The 24,701-nt window shown below is 50.9% G+C and overlaps 1 protein-coding gene across 1 annotated transcript; it reads right to left on the minus strand.

The window, feature by feature from the left end:
• Positions 1–347: 347 nt before the first annotated feature.
• On the minus strand, positions 348–3,176 carry LOC101768797 (transcription factor TGAL3). The gene is made up of 9 exons (XM_014805023.2): positions 2,995–3,176; positions 2,770–2,840; positions 2,573–2,643; positions 2,249–2,452; positions 2,067–2,147; positions 1,907–1,966; positions 1,505–1,582; positions 1,364–1,415; positions 348–1,247 (listed from the first exon to the last, which is right to left on the minus strand). Exons 1-9 carry the CDS (start codon positions 3,018–3,020, stop codon positions 571–573), a joined length of 1,320 nt encoding a protein of 439 aa, XP_014660509.2. The 5' UTR covers positions 3,021–3,176; the 3' UTR covers positions 348–570.
• Between the last annotated feature and the right edge of the window lie 21,525 nt (positions 3,177–24,701).

Raw genomic sequence — 24,701 nt, forward strand, 5'->3', positions numbered from 1 at the left:
TATTAGTGCACCAAGATGTATACCTTGGGGAGCAGAGATGCGACGCTTAGCAGCGGCGAGCAGGCACGGATCTCAGGCGGCAGCCGTGAGATCTAGTCGGGAGAAGGAGGCCGGATCAGATCCTTCACCAAGTGAGAGAGGGGTGGCGACAGTAGCTGGCAAGGGCGGCGGCGACGGCGGATGGAACGGTCGGCGGTGGCGATAGGAGTGGAGGCGTCGGGGCGCCTGAGCATCGGGAGGGTAAGGAGGTGACGATAGGGTTGGGGGGGCACCCAGCGTCACGCGCGAGCGGAACTAGGTCCGCGCGGTTCCTCCTTTTCGCTGGAACGAGCTTGACCCGGATCTCATAGGAATATTCCTATGTGGGTTGGATCCAACCCACACTTCTTTGCAACCAAACAGGGATCGAAGGGGGTCGGCTCTAACCCAACCCACTTCGACCCCAGAACCAAACGCACCCCTAATCTCCAATTTCGGACGAACCCAAACGCTTTTCACCTCCACAATCTCTCATCCACGGTACAGACGCCGCATTGAACACGCCTGTCCACCGCCCACCCGATCAGTCAGTCAGTCCCTTGGCCGCGTGAGCCAGAGGGAGCTGAGCGCTCGGAGCCGGGAGAAGTAGTCGCTGACGACGAGCAGCGCGCGCGCCGCCTGCCGCGTGGTCAGGATCCGGCGCATCTGCTGCAGCGTCTGCTGCCGGAGCAGGTCCGCCTGCCGGAGGAAGTTCTCCACGGTGGCGAGCTTGCCCATGGCCACGGCCATCTGCCCCATGTAGTTGGTCACGCTGTCCGCCGCCCCGGCCCCGGCGCCGGCGGCCGCCGCGGCGGCGAGCGTGTCCGCCAGCGCCTGCTGCAGCGCCTCCATCCCCTGCGACAGCGCGTCCTCGGCCTGCTGCGACGACTGCCGCAGGCTGCAGATGCCCACCAGCTGCTGCTCCGTCAGCGGCTCCACGTGGCCCGCCAGCACCTTGAGGAGCTCCGACGACCGGAACCCGCCCAGCCACATGAAGAAGCGCTCCGCGGGGCTCGCCCACATCCCCGACAGCACGTGGAACACGTCGGCACGGGTGGCGGCGCCCTTGAGACGGAACATGTGCTCGTAGTGGAGCATCGCGCCGTCCACCAGCACGCGCAGGTCGTCGTCGCCGATCTGCGGCGCGGCCAGGGCCACGCGGAGGTCCGTCATATGGCGCTGGTGCTCGTCCAGCCACCGCGCGTACTCCAGGTCGAACGCCGACGCGCCTGCATGCAACGACCACACAGATTACGTTTATAATCATGACGATTATCGGAAGTGCTATACTGTATACTCTATAGTTGATGGCAGGATGAAATCGAAGAGCTGAGCAGATCATTGCCTCCGGTGGAGCCTCCAAGATCGCCAGCGCGTCCACTTGCAATGAACATCCCCTGCGTTAGACATCAAAGTGCACAGATAATTAGCTATTCAGTTCCCTCAAAGGGTTGTTCTTGCCAAGAATAACAGGAGTTCAATCCACCTGTTGCCTTGCCCTCTGAAGCTCCTGCTCAAGCTGAGCCAGCTTAACCCGGCTGCTCTCCAGTTCCACGATGTACGCCTTCAGAACAAAATCGCACAATGCTCAAAGGTGTGAGATCCTGAGCATGTACGGTAGTTGCAAGTGGCAACAGATAGGACATGATACAGTAAACTGTAAACAAAACGCAGTAAACCCAATCCTCCAATGTAAATTCGGACAGATGTATGCACTGTTGGAGTCAACGACGTGATAACTGATATCCATCATGAAAAAAAATGCAATGCAGCACCAACTTTTTTTTCACTTGGTAGGACAGGATGGAAAGACATGCAAACAGAGACAAAAGCTAGTAAATGTAAATAGCCAACATAATGTACAGAGGCTGCTCATTCAAGTGGTCACCTTCTTCCTCATCCGGCTTTTGCGGGCCGCCTCGCGGTTCTGCGCCAGCCTCCTCTGCACCTGCCATGGCAACACAAATCACAAGCACTAGCACCGGTCAATCACATTTGCTACCAAGTCGACTCTGATCTCTATCCCCGCAATGGATTGCAATGCGCACCTTCTGATCCCTGCTTGATCCATCCTTGGACACAGCGCATGAATCCACGTGGACAGCGACGCTCTGCGTCATGGCTCCACCCTACGACGCCGCAACAATCACAACGCATGAGGTGCATTTCATGGCGGCAGGCTTATGGTCGGTACAACGGATGACGAAGAACCAAGAACAGAGGAGCACACCATTTGCGCTTGCTGCTTGTCGCCGCTGACGTCGGTGGAGGTCGCCTCGGTGAGCGGGCTGGTGACGACGATGCCGGAGTCGCCCCAGTTCTCGAACTGCGCCGCGCCCGCCGGCGCCGCCCACGGTAGGCAGAACCGGCCGTCGTCCGCCGCCGCGGCCATCCCCGGCGGCGCCATGCCGAACGAGGGCGCTACTCCTCCATGCTGCATTATACCAAGACAACAACAATCCCCATCAGCCACACCACAGTCGCTCGCTCATCAAAAAACCATGCACAAGAACCGCCTCGCGGAACAGCACAGAGTACACCGCAGGGAACTCACCGCGACGGCGAGCGGCGGCACGAAGGTGGAGACGGTGAGGTTGCTGGAGGACTTGGAGCTGTAGTTGGGGCCTTCACATCACCATCCCGCAACGCGCGCGTGCAACCACCATGAGGAGGAGGTGAGGACAATGGCATGGACACATCCCAGAACAGAACAAAATGGCGGAGGCAATAAACAAGGAGGCGCGGCCTTACTGCGCGGGAGCTCGGGGAGGAGGGCGCCGTCCCCGACGTGGTGGTGGTATCCGCCCGCGCCCTGCTCCGCCCTGCACACGAGGCCGCGCAAGGCAACAAGGCGTTAGCGAGCCGGACGCGCCGGGCCAAGAGAGACAAACCGGGGGAGCAGGGTAGCCAGCCGAGGCACTGTTGGTGCCGCGCGCGTGGCACACCACGTGTCGCCATGGCGGCGGCTCCACCTACCTGAAGACGTGCGAAGGGTGATGCATCGGAGAGGAGGGGATGGACGGACGGCGACAGGGGTGGAGCAAAGCGAAGCGGCGGCGGCAATGTGGCGACGAGGACGACGGCTGCTACAGGTACTGCGCCGTGCAAGGTAGATGGATGTGAAGGTATTGCCTACCGGAACGAGACGACGCCGTGCATCTGCTGCCGGGGTTATAAGGGGAAGGAAGGAAGGAAGCAGGGGATGGGGATGCCGTGCGAGGGCAAGAACACATTGAAGAAAGGATCACGACGCGTCAGAGTTCAGCTGTAGCGCGCGAGAGAAATCGACGGAAAGATACGATCACGACGCGTCAGGCCGATTCCTCCATCCATCAATCCATTCCATCATTCAGTCCATCAACAATCAGGCGTCAATCAGTCCCGGCGACGGGGAGCGCAGGGTGGCAGCAGCCCAGTGTCGCGGGGTCAAGAGCGCAAGCAGTGGGCTTTTTGTATCTGAGTGACTGACATGCGTGGTTGCGTTGCGTGTGGCGAGTCCCGGCGCTGGCATGCGTTGCTCGAGGAGGACGGAGGGGGGCAGAGGAGGCAGAGCAATGGAGCATAGCTCTGGCTGGTTGTGAGAGAGAGCACATCTCCAGTAGCGATGGTGACTGACCGGAAACGGCAGTGAGCATAGCCCCAGCACCTGCAGCTCGTGTATGTTGCGCCATGTGAAGGGGTGAGCCAGTGGAATGCTTTTAGCCATTGTTGTCCGGTCCTAGGTTGGGGGAGGGACACCGCGCCCTTTTTGACTGGGATAGCGCGGTACGCGAGCAAGGGGGTGTTTGTTTCTTTAGCACCTTCTAAAATTCCTATCACATCGAATGTTTAGATACTAATTAAGAGTATTAAATATAGGCTAACTACAAAACTAATTACACGGACGGAGACTAATTTGCGAGACGAATCTATTAAATCTAATTAGTCCATGATTTGACAATGTGATGCTACAGTAAACATGTGCTAATGGTGGATTAATTAGGCTTAATAGATTAATCTCGTGAATTAGCCTCCATCTGTATAATTAGTTTTATAATTAGCTCATGTTTAATCCTTCTAATTAGCCTCCGAATATTTGATGTGACATAAATTTTAGTCAGGACTAAAGATCCAAACGACCCCAAGACAAAACTCGCCGGGACAACGCTACTTGCTTAAGCGCAAAAAGGAAACAACTAGCTACACGTACTCGTAGAAAAACTTCTCATTTACTAGCGTGAAATGAGAATGTTTACTCATTTTCTCTTTTGATGAGGCACAAAATAGACCACTGGAATGCTTATGTAAGGGCGGCTTAGCACGCCAGATAATTTTTCTAGGAAATGTGCTCGAGTATTTTGCCGTACTGCTCACAACCCTCTACTCTAATTCTCTCCTCCGTCTCTGGCAGGGAAACAGCTGCCTACCACAAAATGAGAGTACTCATTAGAATTCAGCAATTCAAAGGCTCAAACCCAACTACCCGAGTAGCTAAGTTGCCAGAAGAAACTTAAACAAGTTACGCTTGAATACTAACTGTGATAGTAACCACAGCAGTTTTTTTTTCACATTGCGAGCACATTCAACTTGACAGCACTTTCCATTTTAGGTCAACTTGACAATAGTTTCCTTTTAGGCTCGGAGGAGAATAAATAGTTGAAGTCGCATGGAGTTTGATTCGTGGACTTAGGGGGTCTTTGGATCCTGGAGCTAAAGTTTAGTCCGTGTCACATCAGATATTCGGAATGAGTAAATATGAGCTAATTACAAAACTAATTGCAGAACCCCTAGGCTAAATCGCGAGATGAATCTAAGCCTAATTAATCCATCATTAGCGAATGTTTACTGTAGCACCATATTGTCAAATCATGGACTAATTAGGTTTAATGGATTCGTCTCGCGATTTAGCCTAGGGGTTGTGAAATTGGTTTTGTAATTAGCCTATGTTTAATACTCCTAATTAGTATCCAACATTCGATGTGACAGGGGCTAAAGTTTAGCTCGGGGATCCAAATACCCCCTTAAGGATCTAATTTTGAGCTGCTAAAAAAGGAGGGCTAAAAGTTAACTAAAATTAGCTGCACCCTAACTAGAAATTAATCTATTAGCTCTTGCAAGGTAGTAGCTAAGTATCTAAAAGCAAGCAAAGGATGGATGGAAAAGGATCCAAACACCTCACCTCTAACGTATCCACCTCTAACCTATCCATAGCTGGGGGACCATTTCAAAAGGAGGGGTAGGATAGTTTTTGCTTTGTATCCAGCTAATTTGTGAGGAGCAGTTGTCCAGTTTCACCTCGAACTCCTTAATCAGATTAATGGCTATTTTGGTGCAGCTCCAAACGGCAAGCTGGCCAATCTTTGCACTGTAGCAACATTGTTCACATGAGTTATTTTTCTCTATCTTCTCCCTCCCTCTCACATATCAAGGAGGAGTCGGTGGAACCAGTTTTTTTTTCTCTTCCAACTTGGAACCGGAGATTGTTGGAGTCAAACTAGCCCTAAACATGCAATCAGAGGCTCAGAGCTAGGTTCACGCACCTCACCCGAGCTCCAAGCAGTGCTGTCTTCGGGGGTGTTTGGATACCCCCTGCTAAACTTTAGCACCTGCCACATCGGATTGGAAACTAATTAGGAGTATTAAACATAGTCTAATTATAAAACTAGCACAGATGGAGTCTAATTCGCGAGACGAATCTATTAAGCCTAATTAGTCTTCCATGATTTGATAATGTGGTGCTACAGTACTAATTAATAATGATGAATTAATTAGCCTTAATAGATTCTTATCGTGAATTAGACTCCATCTGTCCAATTAATTTTGTAATTAGCTCATATTTAATTCTTCTCGTTACCATCCAAACCTTCCAACGTGACTCTACTCAAGTTTAGCGTGTCGTATCACACCCTCCTTTCTTGTCCGGAGCCTGCAAGGCTGATCCTGATTCCTGAGTGACGTACAACCCCAACGCTGGTGCCGGCCTGGATAGTGGAGACAGAGAGGTCGCAGGACGCAGACACTGAACCGCTTGCGTAGAGTTTGCGCTTGCTCCCCTTTTCCGCGTGACGCGATGGCGTGACCAGAGCCGCAATAAGTGTGGCGGAGATGACGAGTGGAGAGAGAGAATGCAGAGTGGAGCCTGGTCGAGCAGCAGCCAGCAGTAGCGGGTGACCTCGCTGCGTGCGCCGGGAGACGAGCGGCAGCAGCAGAGTTCCAGTCGCAGGCAGCAGGCCGCAGCGGCTGCAGGTGGCCGTGGAGTGGAGCCCCGCGCGAGAGAGAATGCCCTGGCGCTACCGATGGGCGATGGCCGTTTACCGCTCCCCCGGCTCGCCGTCCTCGGTTAATCACTTGCCCCGGCCGAGCGCACTGCCGGACCTCATGCAGGTGGGGATGGCGCCGCGCGTTCCACGTACTCAGGGCAGCCATCCGTAGCGTAGCGGCAGTCTGCAGCTGCAGCGAGCAGCCGGCACTTGATCGATGCGTGCGTGCATGAGAACTCGCCGCGGCACGCATCGCGGCCTGTTTTACCCCCAAACTTCCAACTTTAACACTATAAAAAAAAGATTCCCCACATCAAACTTACGGTACATGCATGAAGTACTAAATGTAGACGAAATTAAAAATTAATTGGACAGTTTTGTTGTACTTTACGAGACGAATCTTTTGAACCTAATTAGTTAATATTTGAACAATAATTCACAAATACAAACGAAACGCTACAGTGTACTACAGTACTACAATAGTGATTTTACATCTCCAAAGTTAAGCAATGAGCTCCAGGTTCCAGAGGCAGGTAGGAGCAGTCGCAGACTCGCAGTCCAGGGCTCCAGCCAGCCACATTCGTTTCAGCTTATAAGCCGGCTGAAAAGCTGAAACGACTGATTTGTTGTGAGAGAAAAACACTGTTTGGTGACTGATAAGCCAGCTTGAAGCGAATAAGTTTTGGCTGCTGCCCTGCCCCTGCGTGCATGCATGTACGCGCGCGTGCGTGCGTGCTAGCCGGATTCCGCGCCGGGAGCGGCCGGTGCCGCGCCGTGGCCTGGGTGAGTTATGATGAGCCAGTACTGGCTGCCTCATTAATTTGTGTTGCCAAGGCGGAGGCGGGGGAATCGGCAAATCCCGCAGTCCCGCTGTGCCCGCGCTGCTGCATCGTGCAGGGCTCCAGGCACCATCAGCCAATGCGTTTCGTCATCTTCGGAGTTCGGAGACTACGATCTGTGCGCTACGCTTACCTACCGACAGTAGGATACTAGGGTGCGTCTAGCCTTAGGGGATGTAAAGCGCTGCATCGTGCAGGGCTCCAGGCACCATCAGCCAATGCGTTTCGTCATCTTCGGAGTTCGGAGACTACGATCTGTGCGCTACGCTTACCTACCGACAGTAGGATACTAGGGTGCGTCTAGCCTTAGGGGATGTTTGATACCGGCGGCTAAAGTTTAGCATCTATTACATCCAATGTTTGATACTAATTAGAAGTATTAAACATATGCTAATTACAAAACTAATTGTACAGATGGAGTCTAATTCGCGAGACGAATCTATTAAGCCTAATTAGTCCATAATTTGACAATGTGGTGCTACAGTGACCATTTGCTAATGATGGATTAATTAGGTTTAATAGATTCGTCTCGTGAATTAGACTCCACATGTGCAATTAGTTTTATAATTAGCTCATGTTTAGTCCTCCTAATTAGTATTTGAACATCTGATGTGACACTGCTAAAGTTTAGCACCTGATATCCAAATACCCCTTTAGCCTCGACTGTCAGCTCGCTCGAGCCAACGTAGCTAGATCGGGGTGTAGAAAAAATGATTGATAAATTTGTAACTCATGGTGATGGCTGACTGAAAGGGTGTTTGATAGGCTGTACAATACAGTAGCCTTACCTTATCTCTAAGATGTGGTAGAGTTTACCACTGTCATCTTCTTCCTCTCGCAAACGATGACGCCGCACCTCATGCTTCGTCCTGTTGACACTCGTTATTTACACACTTTTAGTGCTATTTAAGTGGTGTTTTCATATATATTCTTATACTAACCCGCCATTTGGTACCTGAAATAATCCCTTTTTGCATATGCAATGTATTTTGGAGCATACACTACAAGATTTTGCGCCTAAAGCAACGCCTCAAAATCGTTGCAATAAGGGTATTTTAGTTGCAATATGCAGCAATCGCAACACTTTGGTGGCGTTGCGAGGCATTGCATGTACCTCCGATGCAATAGGAAATTGCATCACAATTGTGTGGCGTTGCTATAAATGTGGCGTATTGTAACGCAGTGTGGTGTTGCAATGGGTTGCAGAAGCAATGATCAGAGGCATTTCATTTGTGGTACTTGCAACGACAAGCGTCGTTGCTATAATGATTATTGCAATAACGTAGGCTAGTTGCAAGCAAGCACTATTACAATGCTAGAGGTTTGTAGCAATATCCTATATTGCCACGAGATATGGTCGTTGCGATAAGAGTCGTTGCTATTTTCTTAAAGGATATCGAAACGTGGTGTGTATCATTGTAATAGCTACATGTAGCATCAGTTAATTGTTATGGCAGTATGCGCAATGGTCATTGCAATACTAAATTCACACCGAATTACAAATGTTGATTCTGTGATTATTGCAACGATGTTGATTCTTTAATGTAATGAGATTTTCAAAAAAAAGAAATTGATATATATATATATATATATTATTAATGACATCAATCCATCATTCACTCCCAGCATTCATGATACAAATGATGCAACAAAATATTCAACATATGAAAGTAAGAACTTGTCCTTTCATCCATCACTCCCAATACTAAAATATCTACAAAACCTATATATTATTCATACGCATCTAAAATCTTGATCACTCCCACCATTCATGATCTTTAACTTTGCTTCACCTAAAGGTTGAATGCCTTCTTATATTCCCAAAACCATCTAGTGCAATCTTGGGTCTTATTATTGCCCCACCGTAGCTTGAATGTCCTACTGCTGAAGAGAGAAACATGGTTTCAAGTGTAATGAGAGAATTACAGCTTGTACATGAATGAATCTGAAGCAAACTTTGAATTGATACTGGAAAATGGTAATGGCATCATGAAAGCACAATTCCAATTCTTACCTATTGTTTCTTTTTTCCTGCTCGCGTTTTAGCACCGGATAGCAGCGGTTGTGTACTAATGTATTTGTGTGCTCCACTTTTCGAACTCTTGTCAGTGAACAGACTCTTTGAAATGTTGGAAGATTTAGCATTGCAATTAGGTGGCACATTTTCTTTTTCTGTTGTGATAATGCTTCTTGGCTCAATCTGGATTATAAAGTTCTTGGAACAATGTTAGCTGTAATTCAATGCACAAAACCATCATGACGAAATATGCTTGTTCGATGTCGATACCTGGTTCGCTGTTTCTTGACTTTGCACTGGTATTGCATCAATGTTAATCTTAGTGCTCCTAGCTTCATCTTCTGTTGCATTGTTGGTTTTAGGGGTACTCTGCGCATTTTAAAAAAAAGGGCAGATAAGAGATTAGCAGCCATATATCTATTGTCAATCATATCCAATTACAGTTCTTCAGTCTCACAACCACCACATAACCAATATTTTTAAGTAATTCTCATACTGTGACTATAATCCAAAGTTGAAACTCTTACTAGTGTACATGATGGAAAGTTTATGATTCAAAACAGTAATATTTCTTGTCAATCATTAGGCAAGTTAAGGAAATAACATAAATAAACATGCATAACTTATCTTTTGGTTACCTCATCATTTACTAATGGCTGTTGATGGTTCTATGCCAACATTGTTGGAAACTCCTGCATCAATTCTTATCTAATTGAGGCTTTAAGTTGTTCCTTCTCTGCTTCCTTTTCAGCTTCTTGCTTTGTAAGTTGTTTTTTACTTTCTATTGAAACTCACGTTCTTGTTCTTCGAGTCCCTCCTGAAACAGTCTCTCCTGAAGCAGTTGGTTTCTATTTGGATCAGACATGTAACCTTGGCCACGTGGTTTGGTTGATTTGGCTCCTGTTGTTTCCTTGTACGTTTCCTGGAAAACAAGGTCTTCTTTAGCACTTGTAGATGTGATACTTCTTGGTTCTTGTTCACCCATTTCATCTGAATCTATCGTAGACAATTTCCTGGCTGCAGTATGGTGAGGGCAAGAAACAATCGTATGAGATCAATATAGGTAATGTTGTGGTAAAGAAAAAAACTTTTAGTGTGGAATCAAGTTTATGCTCAAATTAGTACTCACATAAATACTCTTAGCCATCTCATTGGACTGTTTTCCTTGCTTCGTGTGAGTAGTCCTCCAAGTTCCAAAACACCTGGCTCAACACCAGTTTTTGGATCTCTCTATGATTCCGATATTGAGTCATTAATATATCATTGTTTAATGTCTTGGAAGTGGAGAATAATGTAACAAATCTTTACCTTACCCAACTACACTAAGAGAAAGGTTTGGAACCCATCGAATGGTTGGTTTTGTTTTGTTGGCAATTCGAAGAGTTTTGGTTGCTAATATTCTGCATGGAGTGAGTAAGTAATGTTTAGCAATGAAAAATTGTACTGATGCTTGTGTTCTTAAATCAACAAAATAGTGCGTACCTTGAACTCTTTACTCCAAAGTACATGATCAAATCGTGCTACTCCACAATGTCTAAGTCTTCAGGCTTATGCTTCATGCGCTCATCATAGCTGTTGTATGCCTTGTATGTAGCACTCAAAGTAGATCGCCATCCTTTGTAGCGTTCTTCGGTAGTCTTCCATATCTTCTTCTTCGATTCATCAGTGTTCTCAATCTCCCATACATTCTGTTGGAAAGAAAACATATAAAAATATTTTGAACTTATTATGTATGCTACATTCATAACATTTTTCAGCAAGAAAGTAGAGGGAACACTAGCTACCTGATCAAAGAGATAAGACATATTCCCACCAAATGTATTCATTGACTACTGCTATATGACATTAAAATGGATAAAGATGGGTCATTAACATACCATTATAGATTCTGCGATATCAGTCTTGACATCTTCCTTCACATCTTTCCATCGTGTAACTCCAATTAGTGGAGTCCTCATCCTTGTAAACATAAAAACTTCATCCACAAATGTACGTCTATTTTCTCCACAGGGACCACCCAGATTTTCAAAAAAATCAATTTTATATTTTTGAGTGCGACACTTCAATCTCTTTTCCATTGCAGCTATCCCTTTCAAGCTACCATGACCAACTTTCTTGCCATCTACTTACAATAACATAAGAGAAGCTTAGATTATATTTACTGCTGACCAATAAATTAAAGAGTGAACTTATGAAATGCATGATGCTTTAAAACCTTTTGTCTTATTTGTTTTCCTAGCATGAGGTGGCCATTGTGTTTCTGGCGACGTGCTACTACCATTGCTCCTATCAGGTACTGTTGTAGGCTGATCTTTACCTTTATAAGCCACTGAAAAAATGAAAAACACGTGCACTTAGTAGATTCACAATTTTCATTACAAATAAGAAAGTCCAAAGGAAAAAGAATTACTAATTTGTTTCAAATGGCCTTGCTCTCTTAACCATTCAGTGTATGTTTTTATTGTGTCATCCCTGAAGACATCGTGTACAACTGCAAGTTACCAATAGTATTATGAGAGTAAACAGTACAATTATTATATGTACATGTGGATAGTGTAGGACAAACATCATATATACCAGTATCAGAACCTTTTCTCTTCAAGCCAATCTTTGTATGCATCAATTGATTCATCACTGCCAAGACTATCATCATCATCACTATCATCATCAGGCTCATTCTCCCTTGGTCGTTTCAGGAGTGTAATGTTTACATGTCGTTCCAGTTCTTGGTTTTTTACCATCAACAACCTGACTTTCCTTTCTGAAGCCACATGCTCAAGCATATATTCTACATCTTTGTGGTAATCAATTGGCTCAAGAGTTGTTACATCAATTCCACATCTCTTCTTGTGGTAGTAGTAGTCCTGCACACCATACCCAAGCTGATCTTTGAAACTTACCAAGTTGAAAAATGTTACATCAGCCTTATCAAGACTTGCTTGGACGATGCGCTCTCATCCATCTTCCTTCTTGCATTGGACAATTATAGTCCACATCTCACCTATCAATGGGGCTCTATATGTGTACATAAACATGAATAAGTTAGCATGAATAAATTCAGTTGTAGTATATGCATACTGTCGTTGTCAAGATTTGTGGATCGAGACTTAGACTAGTAAATTTCTTTTATGCGCGTAAGGCTTCGGATGGTGGCGTGGGAGACACGGGGTTAGACTGGTTCGGGCAAAGGAAGCCCTACGTCCAGTATCGAGGCAGCTCGTGTTGCCCACGCGGGGTTCTGTAGTAGGGGTTACAGAAGGGCGAGAGAGGGAACTGGTCCCAGGTCTCTTAAGTGCGCTTGTGCTCTAAGGGAGTGTGAGGGTGTTCTGTTGGCTTGAGAGAGAGAGAGAGTTCAAGTCCCCGTCTCCAGACCCCCGGTCCTCCTTTTATAGCGCAAGAAGGAGCTCGGGGTTATAGGTGAGCCGGGCGTCCAGTGGAGAGGTAGAAAGGATAAGCTAAAGAGAAAACATAATACATGGGGAAGGTCCCTAGGCCGCCACTCTTGCTTCGGCCTCCGGTCCCTGTCAGCACGTCCGGCGCGGGAGGGCGATTCCTTCCCTATCTTGTCGAAGATCTCCCTAGTCGTCGTCGCCGTCGAGCGTGATGATGATCCTCAGCCTTGGCATCCATGCCCGCCGGGGAGGAAGCCCGATTCTGTTGCCCCGCCGATTACCGTAAGACCCGGACGTCGCATCTCTGAGACTGGCGCACGGGGCACGAGAGCGAGCGGTGCGCCCTCCTGTGTCGTTTGGCGCAGCTCATGAGTACTTTGTGATGAATCAGAAGGAGCCGCGGCCATTGCAGCCCGCGCCGCATGGCCGTGCACCGTTATTCGTGACCGGTTACGTTGGGGACGCTGCTCCCATTTGGCTTGACAGGGCTGCGGTGCATTTATGGCGAGGTCGATAGGGGGACCCACGAGATTGTTATCCCGATCCTCCAGTCCGTGCCCGAGGGGAATATCCGTCTCGTGAACCCGAGTGAGTCCGACCCCCGCGTCCAGGGTCGGGCAAGGCGGAGTTTCTGTGGTGGGGGTCGGGCGCTCCCGACCCCGGTTCCCTGGGTCGGGCGAGGTGGAACCTTGCGGCGAGGGGACGAGCGCTCCCGACCCTGGGACCGCGGTCGGGCGAGGCGGAGTCGCTCCATCGAGGGGTCGGGATTGTCCTACCCCGGGGCCCTGGGTTGGGCGAGATGGAGTGGGATGTTCTCTGCCTTCACTGGGTCGGATGTAATCGTAATTACCGCAGGTGGGCCTGGGCCTTCATGACTGTCGCTTTAAGCGGTATTAGGAGGTCGTTAATATTTCCCCCCAACAGTAGCCCCCGAGCCTGTGGTGGAGCAAAGGGGCTCCTCCAGAGGCTTTTTTCGTTGCTCGTCGGGGATCTCTGCTCGCCCTGCAAGCTGCGGTCGATCAGGGGTAGGGAGTGTTGTTGGTCCGGCTTGGCCAGGGAGTTCGATCAGGAGAGGTGTCCTGTGGATGACTTGTTGCGGGAGGACTCCTCATTGCTCCGTAGGGCGCTCCCGCCTCGAGTCCTCAAATCGCGACCACACGCGTGGTCACTGGTTGCGACGCTAGCCCCCGAGCTGTCGCGCATTGCAGGAGACTGATCGGGAGGCTAGATTGGCTTTTGATCGTTACCCCTCAAGCGTCCGTTCGCTGGGTCGGAGGGGATGAGCCGTGTCACGCTATCCTCGTTGGACGAACCATGGTGCTTGTTGAGCTGCGAACGGGTCGGTTCAAGTGGAGTCCCGGTCCCCGTTCGGGGGGGTCCGGCTCGGGCCAGGCTGGTGGCGTACTCCAGATTCCGGCTGGCCAGTTCATATAGTTCCCGAGTCCGTTCGATCGGATTCGGGGGCTCGTTGCCTTTCTTCGGGGGAAAACCATGAACTTAGACGCCAGCCCGGGCTCGAACGTGAGGTCGGGACGCCCTTGGCTTTCGCTCGCCTGGGTGGTGGCCGCTAGCGGACCCGTCCCTTCTCACCCCTTGCTCGTGGGCATCCTGAGGCGGCCGTCGAACCCGTAGCGGGCCAGCCTTTGAACCTCTGGATCGTAAATGGGCCGTAGGGGCGTTTCCAGCCCCGTATCCTTTATTACCTTTCGGTGGGCCTTGGGCTGAATCGGGGCGGATGTTGTGTGCGCGTCTTCCGGGAGAGGGAGTTATGGAGGGTGCTGACCCGCGAATCGAGGAGGAGAGGATGTCTGTGCGGCCGATCATGCGCGCGGTTTCCGAAAGGAAAGTGGGCGTGATGGGGGCGTACTTGGCGCTGCATTTATGGCGACAACCCGTCGCGCCTTCCCTATAAAACGAAGGCTCCGCCTTGCTGGTTCCGCCCGCCTTCTGCTTTCAAGTCTTTTCGCCTTCCCAGCTCATCCGCGCCCGCTTCGTCTTCCTCCGCTCGGCGCTACACCCTTTCTCCCCATCCCTGTCGAGTTCCTTCCTCCTTCGGCGATGGGATCCTAGTGAATTTCCCACTTCAATTCCTCGCACGCCGAAGGCCTGGTGAGGAAAGGCCTCCTCTACGAGAGGATGGAGGTAGGTGAGTGGGAGCTGCCGGGGTCGGAGTAGGTGCCGACGCCTCCCGTCGGCTACGTCGTCTCCTTCGCCCACTTCCATGAGCGGGGGTTCGTGATTCCGCCGAGCCGCTTCTTCCATTACTACGGGCTCGAGCTGCAGCACCTCAACCCCAACGGGATCCAGCATATCACGGCGTTCGTCGCACTGTGCGAGGGGTTCCTGGGCATCGAGCCCAACTTCTCGCTGTGGAAGTACTTTTTTACAGTCAGCCTGTACCAGAAGACGGAGAGGAGGGCGAACCAGCAGCGGTCGCCCCCGGTGCCGATTGGGTGCGCTGGGATCCATCTCTGCCATACTCGCTCCAAGGAGTACATGGCGGTGAAGACCGCGATGTCCCACAAGGGGTGGCACAATCAGTGGTTCTATGTGAAGAACTACTCAAACTCCCCCCTGCCGGAGTTCACCGGCCGCACCATCGACGTGGCACCGGAGGTGTGGGCGTACGGACCAGTCGACAAGGAGAAAAAGCGGATCCTCGACCTGCTGCAAGCCATCGAGCAATTGAAGAGGAGAGGGCTTACTGGAGCCGGGGTCATCGGGGCGTACCGTGCCCGGTGGGTGGCGCCGCTGATGCTCCAGGCTCGTTCGCTCGCCGACATGACTCCAGGCGCGTCGATCGAGGGTACCGTCCTGGCGACGGGTGCGCTCGCCACATCCGGGATCCGATAGTGTATCCGGGAGGCATTAGAGGACAAGGACGCCGACTACCCGGTGCCCGGGCACCTGCCGATGCGCCCGGATGAGGGCTTCATCGACTTGGTAAGGAATTCGTGCGCCGACCTTCTTTTTTCATGTTTCTTGGTTGTCGCTCTGACGCGGGGCCATTTTGTGTTTGTAGGGTATGTTGACCCAAGTTGTGGACTCGCACCCGCCGGTGCCGGAGGATGCCGATCGGCGGCTGCAAAACCATCTCCTTGCTGAAGAGCAAAAGCGCCGCAAGGACAAGGAGACGACAAAAAAGAAGAGGAAGGCCACCAAGGAGTTCCAATGGTGGCGATAAGGGCAATTCGTGTTGGACGACGATGACGACGACGATGATGACGATGAGGAAGAGGATGAGGATGATGAGGAGGAGGAGGAAGAGCTTGCTTTATCCCCTCGGTCGGGCGCGCTCGTTATTCGGGAGGCGCATCCGCCAGCGGCCGTGAGGGATGAAGCGGGCGGACTGTCCGCCTGGGGCTTGGTTCCGCAAGGCTCCGGGGCCATGCCCCAAGGGTCGGCGCGGAACGCCTCTCAGGGGTCGGCGCGGGGCGCCCCCCCAGGAGTCGGCGCAGAGCGTCCCCCGGGGGTCGACGCGGGGCACCCCCTCGGAGTCGGCGCGGGGCGCCCCCAGGAGTCAGCGCGGAGCGCTCCCTAGAGGTCTACGGAGCCCGCTCCCGCCATCGCGCCTGCGGCCCAAGAGCAGAGGAGCGGCGACAAGCGGCCGCTGCCGGATGCCCCGGGGTCAGCGTCCGGCTCGAAGTCGAAGCGCGCGCGCTGTCCTTGCTCCAGAGGAACGTGAGTTGGATTTCCTCGTGAACCTCGCTCCTTTCCCCACCTTGCGTTTGTTTCCGCTGATATTCGTTTGTTGTTTCGCAGCGCCGCCCCCCGTGGCCTCGTTCTTCAGCTAGCGCCCAAAAAGGCGCTGCGGGTGTCGTCCGCCTCTGCGGAGTGGACCGCGGCCCCGCCCGCGGCGAGCGGCGGGGTCCCCGGTGAGGTCGTGGATCCCGCCACGGGAGCGGCCCCCGTGACGGCGACCGGTGGAGTGGTGGCACCATCGGGTGTGGGAGAGGGCGTGGACCCCGTTCCGCCTTCCGCCTCTTCGGCCGACCCTTCGGTGCCGAGCGTCGTTCCCTAGGGCCCTCAGGCTGGGGAGGTGATCGATGTCGACGCTGACGAGGCAGAGGGAACGGCGGCGATGGGAACAGGGACGGACGTCCCTGCAGCCGCGACGGGGACAGCGGCGGCGACGGAGGAGGGAGGGCCTGCCTCCGTGGCCGCGGCGGAGGAGGCGGCGGAGACGGGGGCGGGGACTTTCGCCCTGGGGGTCTCGGCAGAGGTGGCACCGGCGGCGGGGGCGGAGGTGCCCGCTTGAGGGGCTCCGGCAGTGGAGGAGGAGCCTCCCCCGGCGGTTGCGACGGAGGGCGAGGTGGCCGCGGGGATACTTGTTCCGCCGCCTGCGTCGGAGGCAATGGCGCCATCTGGCAGGTCCGCGGCGGCCCCAACAGCGACAGGTGCGCAAGCGCCAGGGCCGTCGGTGAACCCGGCGGCCTCCGGGACGATGGAGCCTGCTTCGACGGCGGCGTCGGGATCGGCTTTCGCCTCGGCTTTGGCCACTTCCGTTCCCAGGGCGTGGAGAGGTTCTGTCCTGCGTTGGACGTCCCGCGAGGACCCACCGAGGCACCTCTTCACCCTGGATGATGCCGCGGAGTGGCGCAAGTGGCAGGCGGTGCAGGGCAGCCTCGCCAACGCCCGCGCGGCATTATCCTCGGTGTTTGGGGAGTTGGACAACGTCGTCCTCCCTGGTAGCCAGGTACGTTAGCTCTCCTGTCGGTGATTGTCCCTTTCCCGTTGCCTTACCCCTGATGGTGTATTTCTTTGTAGGCTCTCCAAGAATGCAGTCGGGGGAAATCTGATTTCCTCTGGCTGGAGCGGGGGCTCTGGGAGCGCTTCAACTTGGAGAGGGAGCAAACCAGGGACCTAACCATGCAGGTTGCTGCCGCCCAGGGGGGCCATTAACGACCTGCTAAGGCGCGAGCAGGTGGCGCAGGAGGACGTGCGGCGGTCGGAAGCCATACTCCAAGCCATCATCGATAGAGCCCGCCTCGACCGCGAGGGACTCCAGGCTGCTGCTGCCGAGAAGGCCCGCCTTGATGTCGAGGAGCTCGGACGGCTGAGGGGGGAGCTTGATGCCCTTCAAAAGACCGTCGAGCGCATCCGGCGCGAGCGGCAAAAGGCCTGGCAGAAGCCGGATTCCGAGGCGGCCCGGAGGAACGAGGCAGAGAAGATGGCGACAGCTCCGGGCACAAGTGCAGGGGCTCCAGGCCGCTATGTCCTAGGGGGCCGATCGGGAGCGTGAGCTGAAGGCCCGGTCTGACGGTGAGACTCCTTTTCGTTTCTGTGTCTTCCGTGGTGTTGCGGTGATTTCTGACTTGGTGGGTCTTTCCGGGTGGTTCTTGCAGACGAAATCGCCAAGCTGAGGGAGCTACTCGACGCGGAGCGTGGTGAGCACGGCGCCCTGCAGGATGCGGTCCGCGTTGTCTGCGACGGACTCGGCGTGGTCCAGGGGGAGGGGTCGAGCTCGCTGACGGCTCGTGTCCTCGGGATGCACCGCCGGACCCGCGAGATCGCCGGGGATGCGCTCCACACCGGCGTGCGGCGAGCCTTCGGGGTCTTCGGCTCTCATTACTCCGACATCAACTTCGCCGGGATGAGCGGAGGATATGCCGCCGGCTACTCCGAGGCCGAGCTGGATGAAATCGACCCGTCGGTGTTCAACTCGGCGGAGGCCCTGGCGAAACTCTAGGAGGATGAGGCCGTCCCTCCCGAAGATCCCCCGGCGAGCTAACTGTGTCGGGTCGGCGCCCTAGATGTAAATACATTAGTTTCAGACTTGTTTTCTGATGGCCATAGAGGCCCTTCCTATAACTTGTCGTAAAAAAGTTCTCGATTCCCTTTCTTGATTTTTGGACTTGGAAAGTTTTGAGTACGTTGTCGGGCATGTCAGTAAGCTTTGATGAGTGAGGGCACTATAGCCGCTGGGGCGTAGGCTTTTTCGCAGTCCGATCAATCTTGCCTGAACACCGTTCGTGCACTCTTTCCTTTTTATGCCCAAAAGTTCAGGAAGGGGGGGATCAGTTCGGAAGGAAAAATGTTTTTTAGATGGTGCCAAGTGGCTTGGGCCGGAGCCCCCGATAGCCCCCGAGGGATATGCGTCCCTGGAGCGAAGCCAGGGTCGGATATCCCTGAGCTCGACGGAAAAAGCGTTGAACAGAACTGGCTTGAAATTCCTTTTTCCGTAAAAAGAAAACTTTGAATTTACAGAAGAGTTTATGTACAGAACTTGGAAACGAAAATTAGGGGTAGAAACGCCTTAGTTGTTCTATGTTCCAAGCATTGCCGAAGATCTGCCCGTCGGGGATCGCTAGCTTGTAGGTGCCTGGCCGTAGTACTTGCACGACGATGAAAGGACCTTCCCACGGGGGAGTCAGCTTGTGCCGACCCCTGTTGTCCTGGACGAGGCGGAGCACCAGGTCGCCAACGTTGAAGGCTCGGCCTAGCACCTTGCGGCTGTGGTAACGTCGTAGGGCTTGCTGGTATTTGGCCGAGTGCAGCATGGCCACGTCGCGCGCCTCATCGAGCTGATCTTGTGCGTCTTCGAGCGACGCCTGGTTCCCCTGTTCGTTTTACGCCTTGACCCTCGGCGATCCGTATTCTAGGTCGGTGGGCAGGATGGCCTCGGACCCGTAGACCATGAAAAACGGGGTGAAGCCAGTCGCCCGACTGGGGGTTGTCCTCAGGCTCCAAAGGACTGCGGGAAGCTCGGCGACCCACCGTCCGCCAAACTTTTTGAGGCGGTCGAAGATCCGTGGCTTGAGACCCTGGAGTATCATGCTGTTGGCTCGCTCGACCTGCCCGTTCGTGCGGGGGTGCGCCACGGGCGACCAGTCCACCCGGATGTGGTGGTCGTCGCAGAATTGCAGAAATTTCTTCCCGATGAACTGCGTGCTGTTGTCGGTGATGATGGAGTTGGGGATTCCGAAGCGGTGGATGATATCGGTGAAGAACTATACCGCCTGCTCGGACTTGATTTGCGCGACCGGTCTTGCTTCGATCCACTTAGAGAACTTGTCGACGGCGACAAGCAGGTGGGTGAAGCCCCCGGGCGCTTTCTTCAAAGGCCCGATGAGATCCAGCCCCCAGACCGCGAACGACCACGCGATGGGGACGGTCTGGAGCGCTTGCGCGGGCAGATGAGTTTGGCGCGCAAAGAATTGGCACCCCTCACAGGTGCGGACTACTTGGGCACAGCGTGGTGGCCGCAGTGTTGGAGGTATGCCCTAGAGGCAATCATAGAGATGATGATATTCCATTTGTATCCATGATTTGTATATTGTGTTCATTGAGTATCCATTAAAGGCTACTTGAATTGATTTGCAATTATGTGAATTGTATGTGAAACTCTTTACTTGTATGGTTATTCTAAAGTTGTCCCTAGTCGGAGTTCATGTGAGGACACACATGAATATTACACTAGCACATGTATTAATTGATGACTATGTTTCACAAGTCATGGACATGGAGATGTTGAACTAATAATGTGGACACATGTGGAGACATGTGCTAGGACTGACCCAACACGAGAAGTAGTTCTCTCTTTAAACAACATATACGCTTTGTCCTTAGACCTGAGATTGTCGCATGTATTCTAGATGTGGATCGACCTACTTAGGGGCTATCAAACGCTACGCCGTAATAGGGTAGTTATAAAGGTAGCTTTCGGGTTTGTCAAGAAGCATGCTATGAGACTTGGTCAATCAAGATGGGATTTGCCCCTCTCTGATTGAGAGTGATATCTCTGGGCCCCTCGAGTGATCGGATCCGAAAATGCATGGCCATGCTACGTACGGTTAAGAGTTAACCTACAAAGGGATTCCAAATCACAGGATCGAGAAAGAGCGGTCGGCTTGAAGCTAGACCAAATATCGTGAGGCAAAGGGAATATCATGTATATTATGTTGTGATGGTTCGTCTGATATGATCTTCGTGTGCGTATAGAAGTTGGCACGTCTTGCTAGAGGCCGCTACCAACTATTGGGCCGAGTAAGAGTACTCGGGCCATGTCTATACGTATCCGAACCCATAGGGTCACACACTTAAGGGGCTGGAAGCCCAATTCGGATCTGATCCGAGTTGGATTAGGTTTAGAAGTACTAATGGTAGTGTAACGACATACTCCTACCGGTCGGTTTCCGCCATCGGAGTTAAGTGATACACGTAAATCCAGTTGCAGTGAGCGAAGATCAATATGATTGGTCGAATCGAGATCCAGGGTCATACGCCAGGCGCATTAGATGTGCAATGGTAGATGGGATCTACTGCCGGGGTCGGGATTTTGCCGTATGCGTATGCTTCGGTAAATCAGCCGTAACTTTTCGGTACAATCTCGGATCGGGGCGATTTCTATACGAAAATTGATCTATAGAAAAAGTTACACATGAATTTCAACGGCTTTGCCGTTTTCGGCGAAATTAGATTCCCCAAATTCGGCTTGGAAGATGGAGTTTCGGGCCTCCAAAGTTTGGAACGTTAGGACGCCTAACTCTCTTTTGCAGGATGTATGTATGTATCTTGTGATCAGTATGGCCCCCTTGTGTATGTGATGCATGTGTGTAACTCATTCGTGACCTGCGTGTCGCGCGTACGGCAACACGGCAGGAGCCATATGTGTTGTCACTTTATTGTATTTAATGGTCTGCGTACCAATCTGTGATGATCCAAGCAACTATGTAATCTTCATTACTAGATTCTTTACTAGCTATTAGGCGTAATAGCATGCTCTAGTTCTTGGAGGACTCATCACCAGGAGGATGGCACACATGGAACATGGAGATGGAGATCACCATGGTGAACAGGTTCTATGGAGATGGAGATCACCATATGAAAACGGGCCATATTGTGTCACAACTGTGTGAATGCTATTCTATTTATTTTTTACTTTCTACATGCTGTGATGTTAGAAGTAGAACGATCCCTCACAAAGTTTAAGTTAGTATGCCCTCCCAACTAAAACTTGCACCGTCCCATGTCTTGTACAATTAGTGATGGGTCTATGAAATTAGGGTGCCACTAGTTTTCCTTGACTAGACGGGTTTGTGTCGGACACTTACACGCATAAGGGTTGGTTTACTTAACAAGGTTATCTTAACGGTTAAGGACCTTGGGGCATAATGGTTGGGCGCCGAGACATAGAGATGTCACCCAACAACAGGAGTCATATGTGATATGATTAGCAAAAGTTGCTTACCGATCTACCTCGTTTGCTAGCAGTGATTCTAAAGCTCACTAGTGGACTTGTTAGTTGTGGATCCTGAATCACTAAGTTTCAATAGAGGGATATTGATTTTAGTGGGAGTAGATTCTGTTAAAATAGTTTAATGTAATTTGCTCTATCATGGATACGTTTGTCTTAGTGTATTTTGCATTACTTTTGTTGTAGATTAAATGGCACCTAGCAACACCACCGCATCGTTTGCTTTGCGTTCGGTCCTTGAGAAGGACAAGTTGAATGGAACAAACTACTCGGATTGGATCCGTAACCTGAGAATTGTTCTCAGGGCTGAGAAAAAGGAAGATGTTCTAGACACCCCACTACCACCAGTACCTGCTGATGATGCATCTGCTGCCGTTAAGGCTGCTTACAAGAAGGCATTTGATGCTAATCTTGAGGTAAGCTGCCTTATGCTTGCTTGCATGGAACCCGAGCTGCAGATGCAGTTCGAAACAAATCATGAGGCACACGATATGATCGTGGCGCTCAAGGACATGTTCCAGACACAGGCTAGGACCGAAAGGTTCAATGTGTCCAAAGCCTTTCTGGAGTGCAAGTTAGCAGAAGGCGCAGCAGTAGGACCACATGTAATCAAGATGGTTGGTTACACTCAGCGATTGGAGAAGCTGGGCTTCCCAATGGGCAAAGAGTTGGCCACTGACTTCATTCTTTCCTCTCTTCCGCCTAGCTATGGGAACTTCATCTCGAACTACCATATGCATGGGACGGAGAAGGGATTGAATGAGCTATGTGGTATGCTCAAGACAGCAGAGGCTGACATCAAGAAAAGCGCTAGTACCAGCCATGTGATGGCGATACAGAACAAGCCCAGCTTCAAGAAAAAGGGCAATTCTTGGAAGAAGAAGGGCAAGGCTGGAACGTCCAAGCCAAACCCACCGCCCAAGGTTAAAGCTGGACCTGGACCTGCTCCAGACAAAGAGTGCTTTTACTGTCATGAACTTGGTCACTGGAAGAGAAACTGCAAGCAGTACCTAGCTTCCTTGAAGAATGGCGGAAGTAAGAGTACTTCTACCTCAGGTACGCTTGTTGTTAATGTTATAGACAACATATTTCTCGCTGATACAGTTATTAATTCTTGGGTATTTGATACCGGATCGGTTGCTCATATTTGCAATTCGATGCAGGGAATGATAAGAAGTAGAAGCGTGGAAAGAGGAGAAGTTGATTTCCGCGTGGGCAATAATGCAAGAGTTGCTGCTTTGACCGTCGGGACGATGCAACTCCACCTCCCGTCAGGATTTATTATGGAGTTGAATAATTGTTATTTTGTTCCTAGTTTAAGTCGAAACATTTTGTCTCCTTCATGTTTGATGAAGGATGGTTATTCATTTGCGAGTGAAAACAATGGTTGTGTGATCTCTAAGAATAATATGTTTATGGCTTTTGCACCCATTGTGAATGGATTATTTGTTTTAAATCTTGATGGTTCACCTGTCTGTAATGTAAGTGCTAAAAGGCCTCGGCCTAATGATTTGAGTCCTACATACTTGTGGTATTGTCGTTTGGGTCATATAAGTGAAAAGCGCATGAAGAAGCTCCATTCTGATGGACTTCTAACTTCGTTTGATTTTGAATCATACGAGACATGCGAGGCTTGCTTGCTAGGCAAGATGACCAAGACGCCTTTCACAGGATTTCCTGAGAGAGCAGTAGACTTGTTGGAACTCGTACATAGTGATGTATGCGGACCAATGAGCACGACGGCTAGAGGAGGATTCCAATACTTCATAACTTTCACTGATGATTTTAGTAGATATGGCTATGTCTACTTGATGAGGCACAAGTCTGAAACCTTTGAAAAGTTCAAGGAATTTCAGAATGAAGTTGAAAATCAGCGTGGCAAGAAAATTAAGGCCTTACGATCTGATCGTGGAGGCGAGTATTTGAGCCACGAGTTTAGCAATCATCTAAAGAGTTGCGGAATTGTTCCACAACTTACGCCGCCTGGAACACCTCAGAGAAACGGTGTGTCCGAGCGACGTAATCGAACTTTGTTAGACATGGTTTGATCAATGATGAGCCAGTCGGACCTACCGTTGTCATTTTGGGGATACGCTCTAGAAACAGCAGCTTTCACACTTAATAGGGTACCATCTAAATCCGTAGTTAAGACACCATATGAGATATGGACTGGAAAGGTTCCTAGTCTGTCTTTTCTAAAGATTTGGGGATGTGAAGTGTTTGTCAAGCGACTTCAGTCGGACAAGATCACACCCAAGTCGGATAAGTGCATTTTCGTGGGATATCCAAAGGAAACTTTGGGATATTATTTCTACAACCGATCAGAAGGCAAAGTGTTTGTCGCTCGGAACGGGGTTTTCCTAGAGAAAGAGTTTCTCAAAGGAGAAAAGAGTGGAAAGACAGTGCATCTTGAAGAAGTTCAAGATGAGCCAATCGGGCAAGAATCAATGAGTGATGCTAACGTAGCAGAACAAGTTGAGATACCCATGGCAAGAGAAGCACCGCCACAACCACGAAGGTCAGCAAGGCTCCGCGAAATGCGAGAAATATTATTGTTGGACAATGATGAACCTGCGACATATGCAGAAGCAATGATGGACCCAGACTCTGAAAAATGGCAGAGTGCCATGCAATCCGAAATAGAGTCCATGGGAGACAATCAAGTTTGGAACTTGGTTGACCCGCCTGATGGTGTTAAAGCCATAGAGTGCAAGTGGATCTATAAGAAGAAAAAGGACATGGATGGAAATGTTCACATCTATAAAGCACGACTTGTCGCAAAAGGTTTTCGACAAGTTCAAGGAGTTGACTACGACGAGACCTTCTCGCCTGTAGTGATGCTTAAGTCCATTCGGATTATTCTAGCTATAGCTGCATATTTCGATTATGAGATATGGCAGATGGATGTCAAGACAGCTTTCCTGAATGGAAACCTAGCTGAGGACGTGTATATGATACAGCCCGAGGGTTTTGTCGATCCGAAAAATGCTGGAAAGGTAT

This window comes from Setaria italica, chromosome IV (genome assembly GCF_000263155.2).
Source record: "Setaria italica strain Yugu1 chromosome IV, Setaria_italica_v2.0, whole genome shotgun sequence".
Taxonomy (NCBI): domain Eukaryota; kingdom Viridiplantae; phylum Streptophyta; class Magnoliopsida; order Poales; family Poaceae; genus Setaria; species Setaria italica.

What these genes read in the sequence shown, in the direction of transcription:
- LOC101768797 (XM_014805023.2), bottom strand. Translation starts at nt 3,020, where the DNA reads ATGCATCACCCTTCGCACGTCTTCAG. An exon ending in CCTCCCCGAGCTCCCGCGCA is followed by an intron (nt 2,644 to 2,769) that starts GTAAGGCCGCGC and finishes GGTGATGTGAAG; the next exon opens with GCCCCAACTACAGCTCCAAG. An exon ending in AAAGCCGGATGAGGAAGAAG is followed by an intron (nt 1,583 to 1,906) that starts GTGACCACTTGA and finishes TTTGTTCTGAAG; the next exon opens with GCGTACATCGTGGAACTGGA.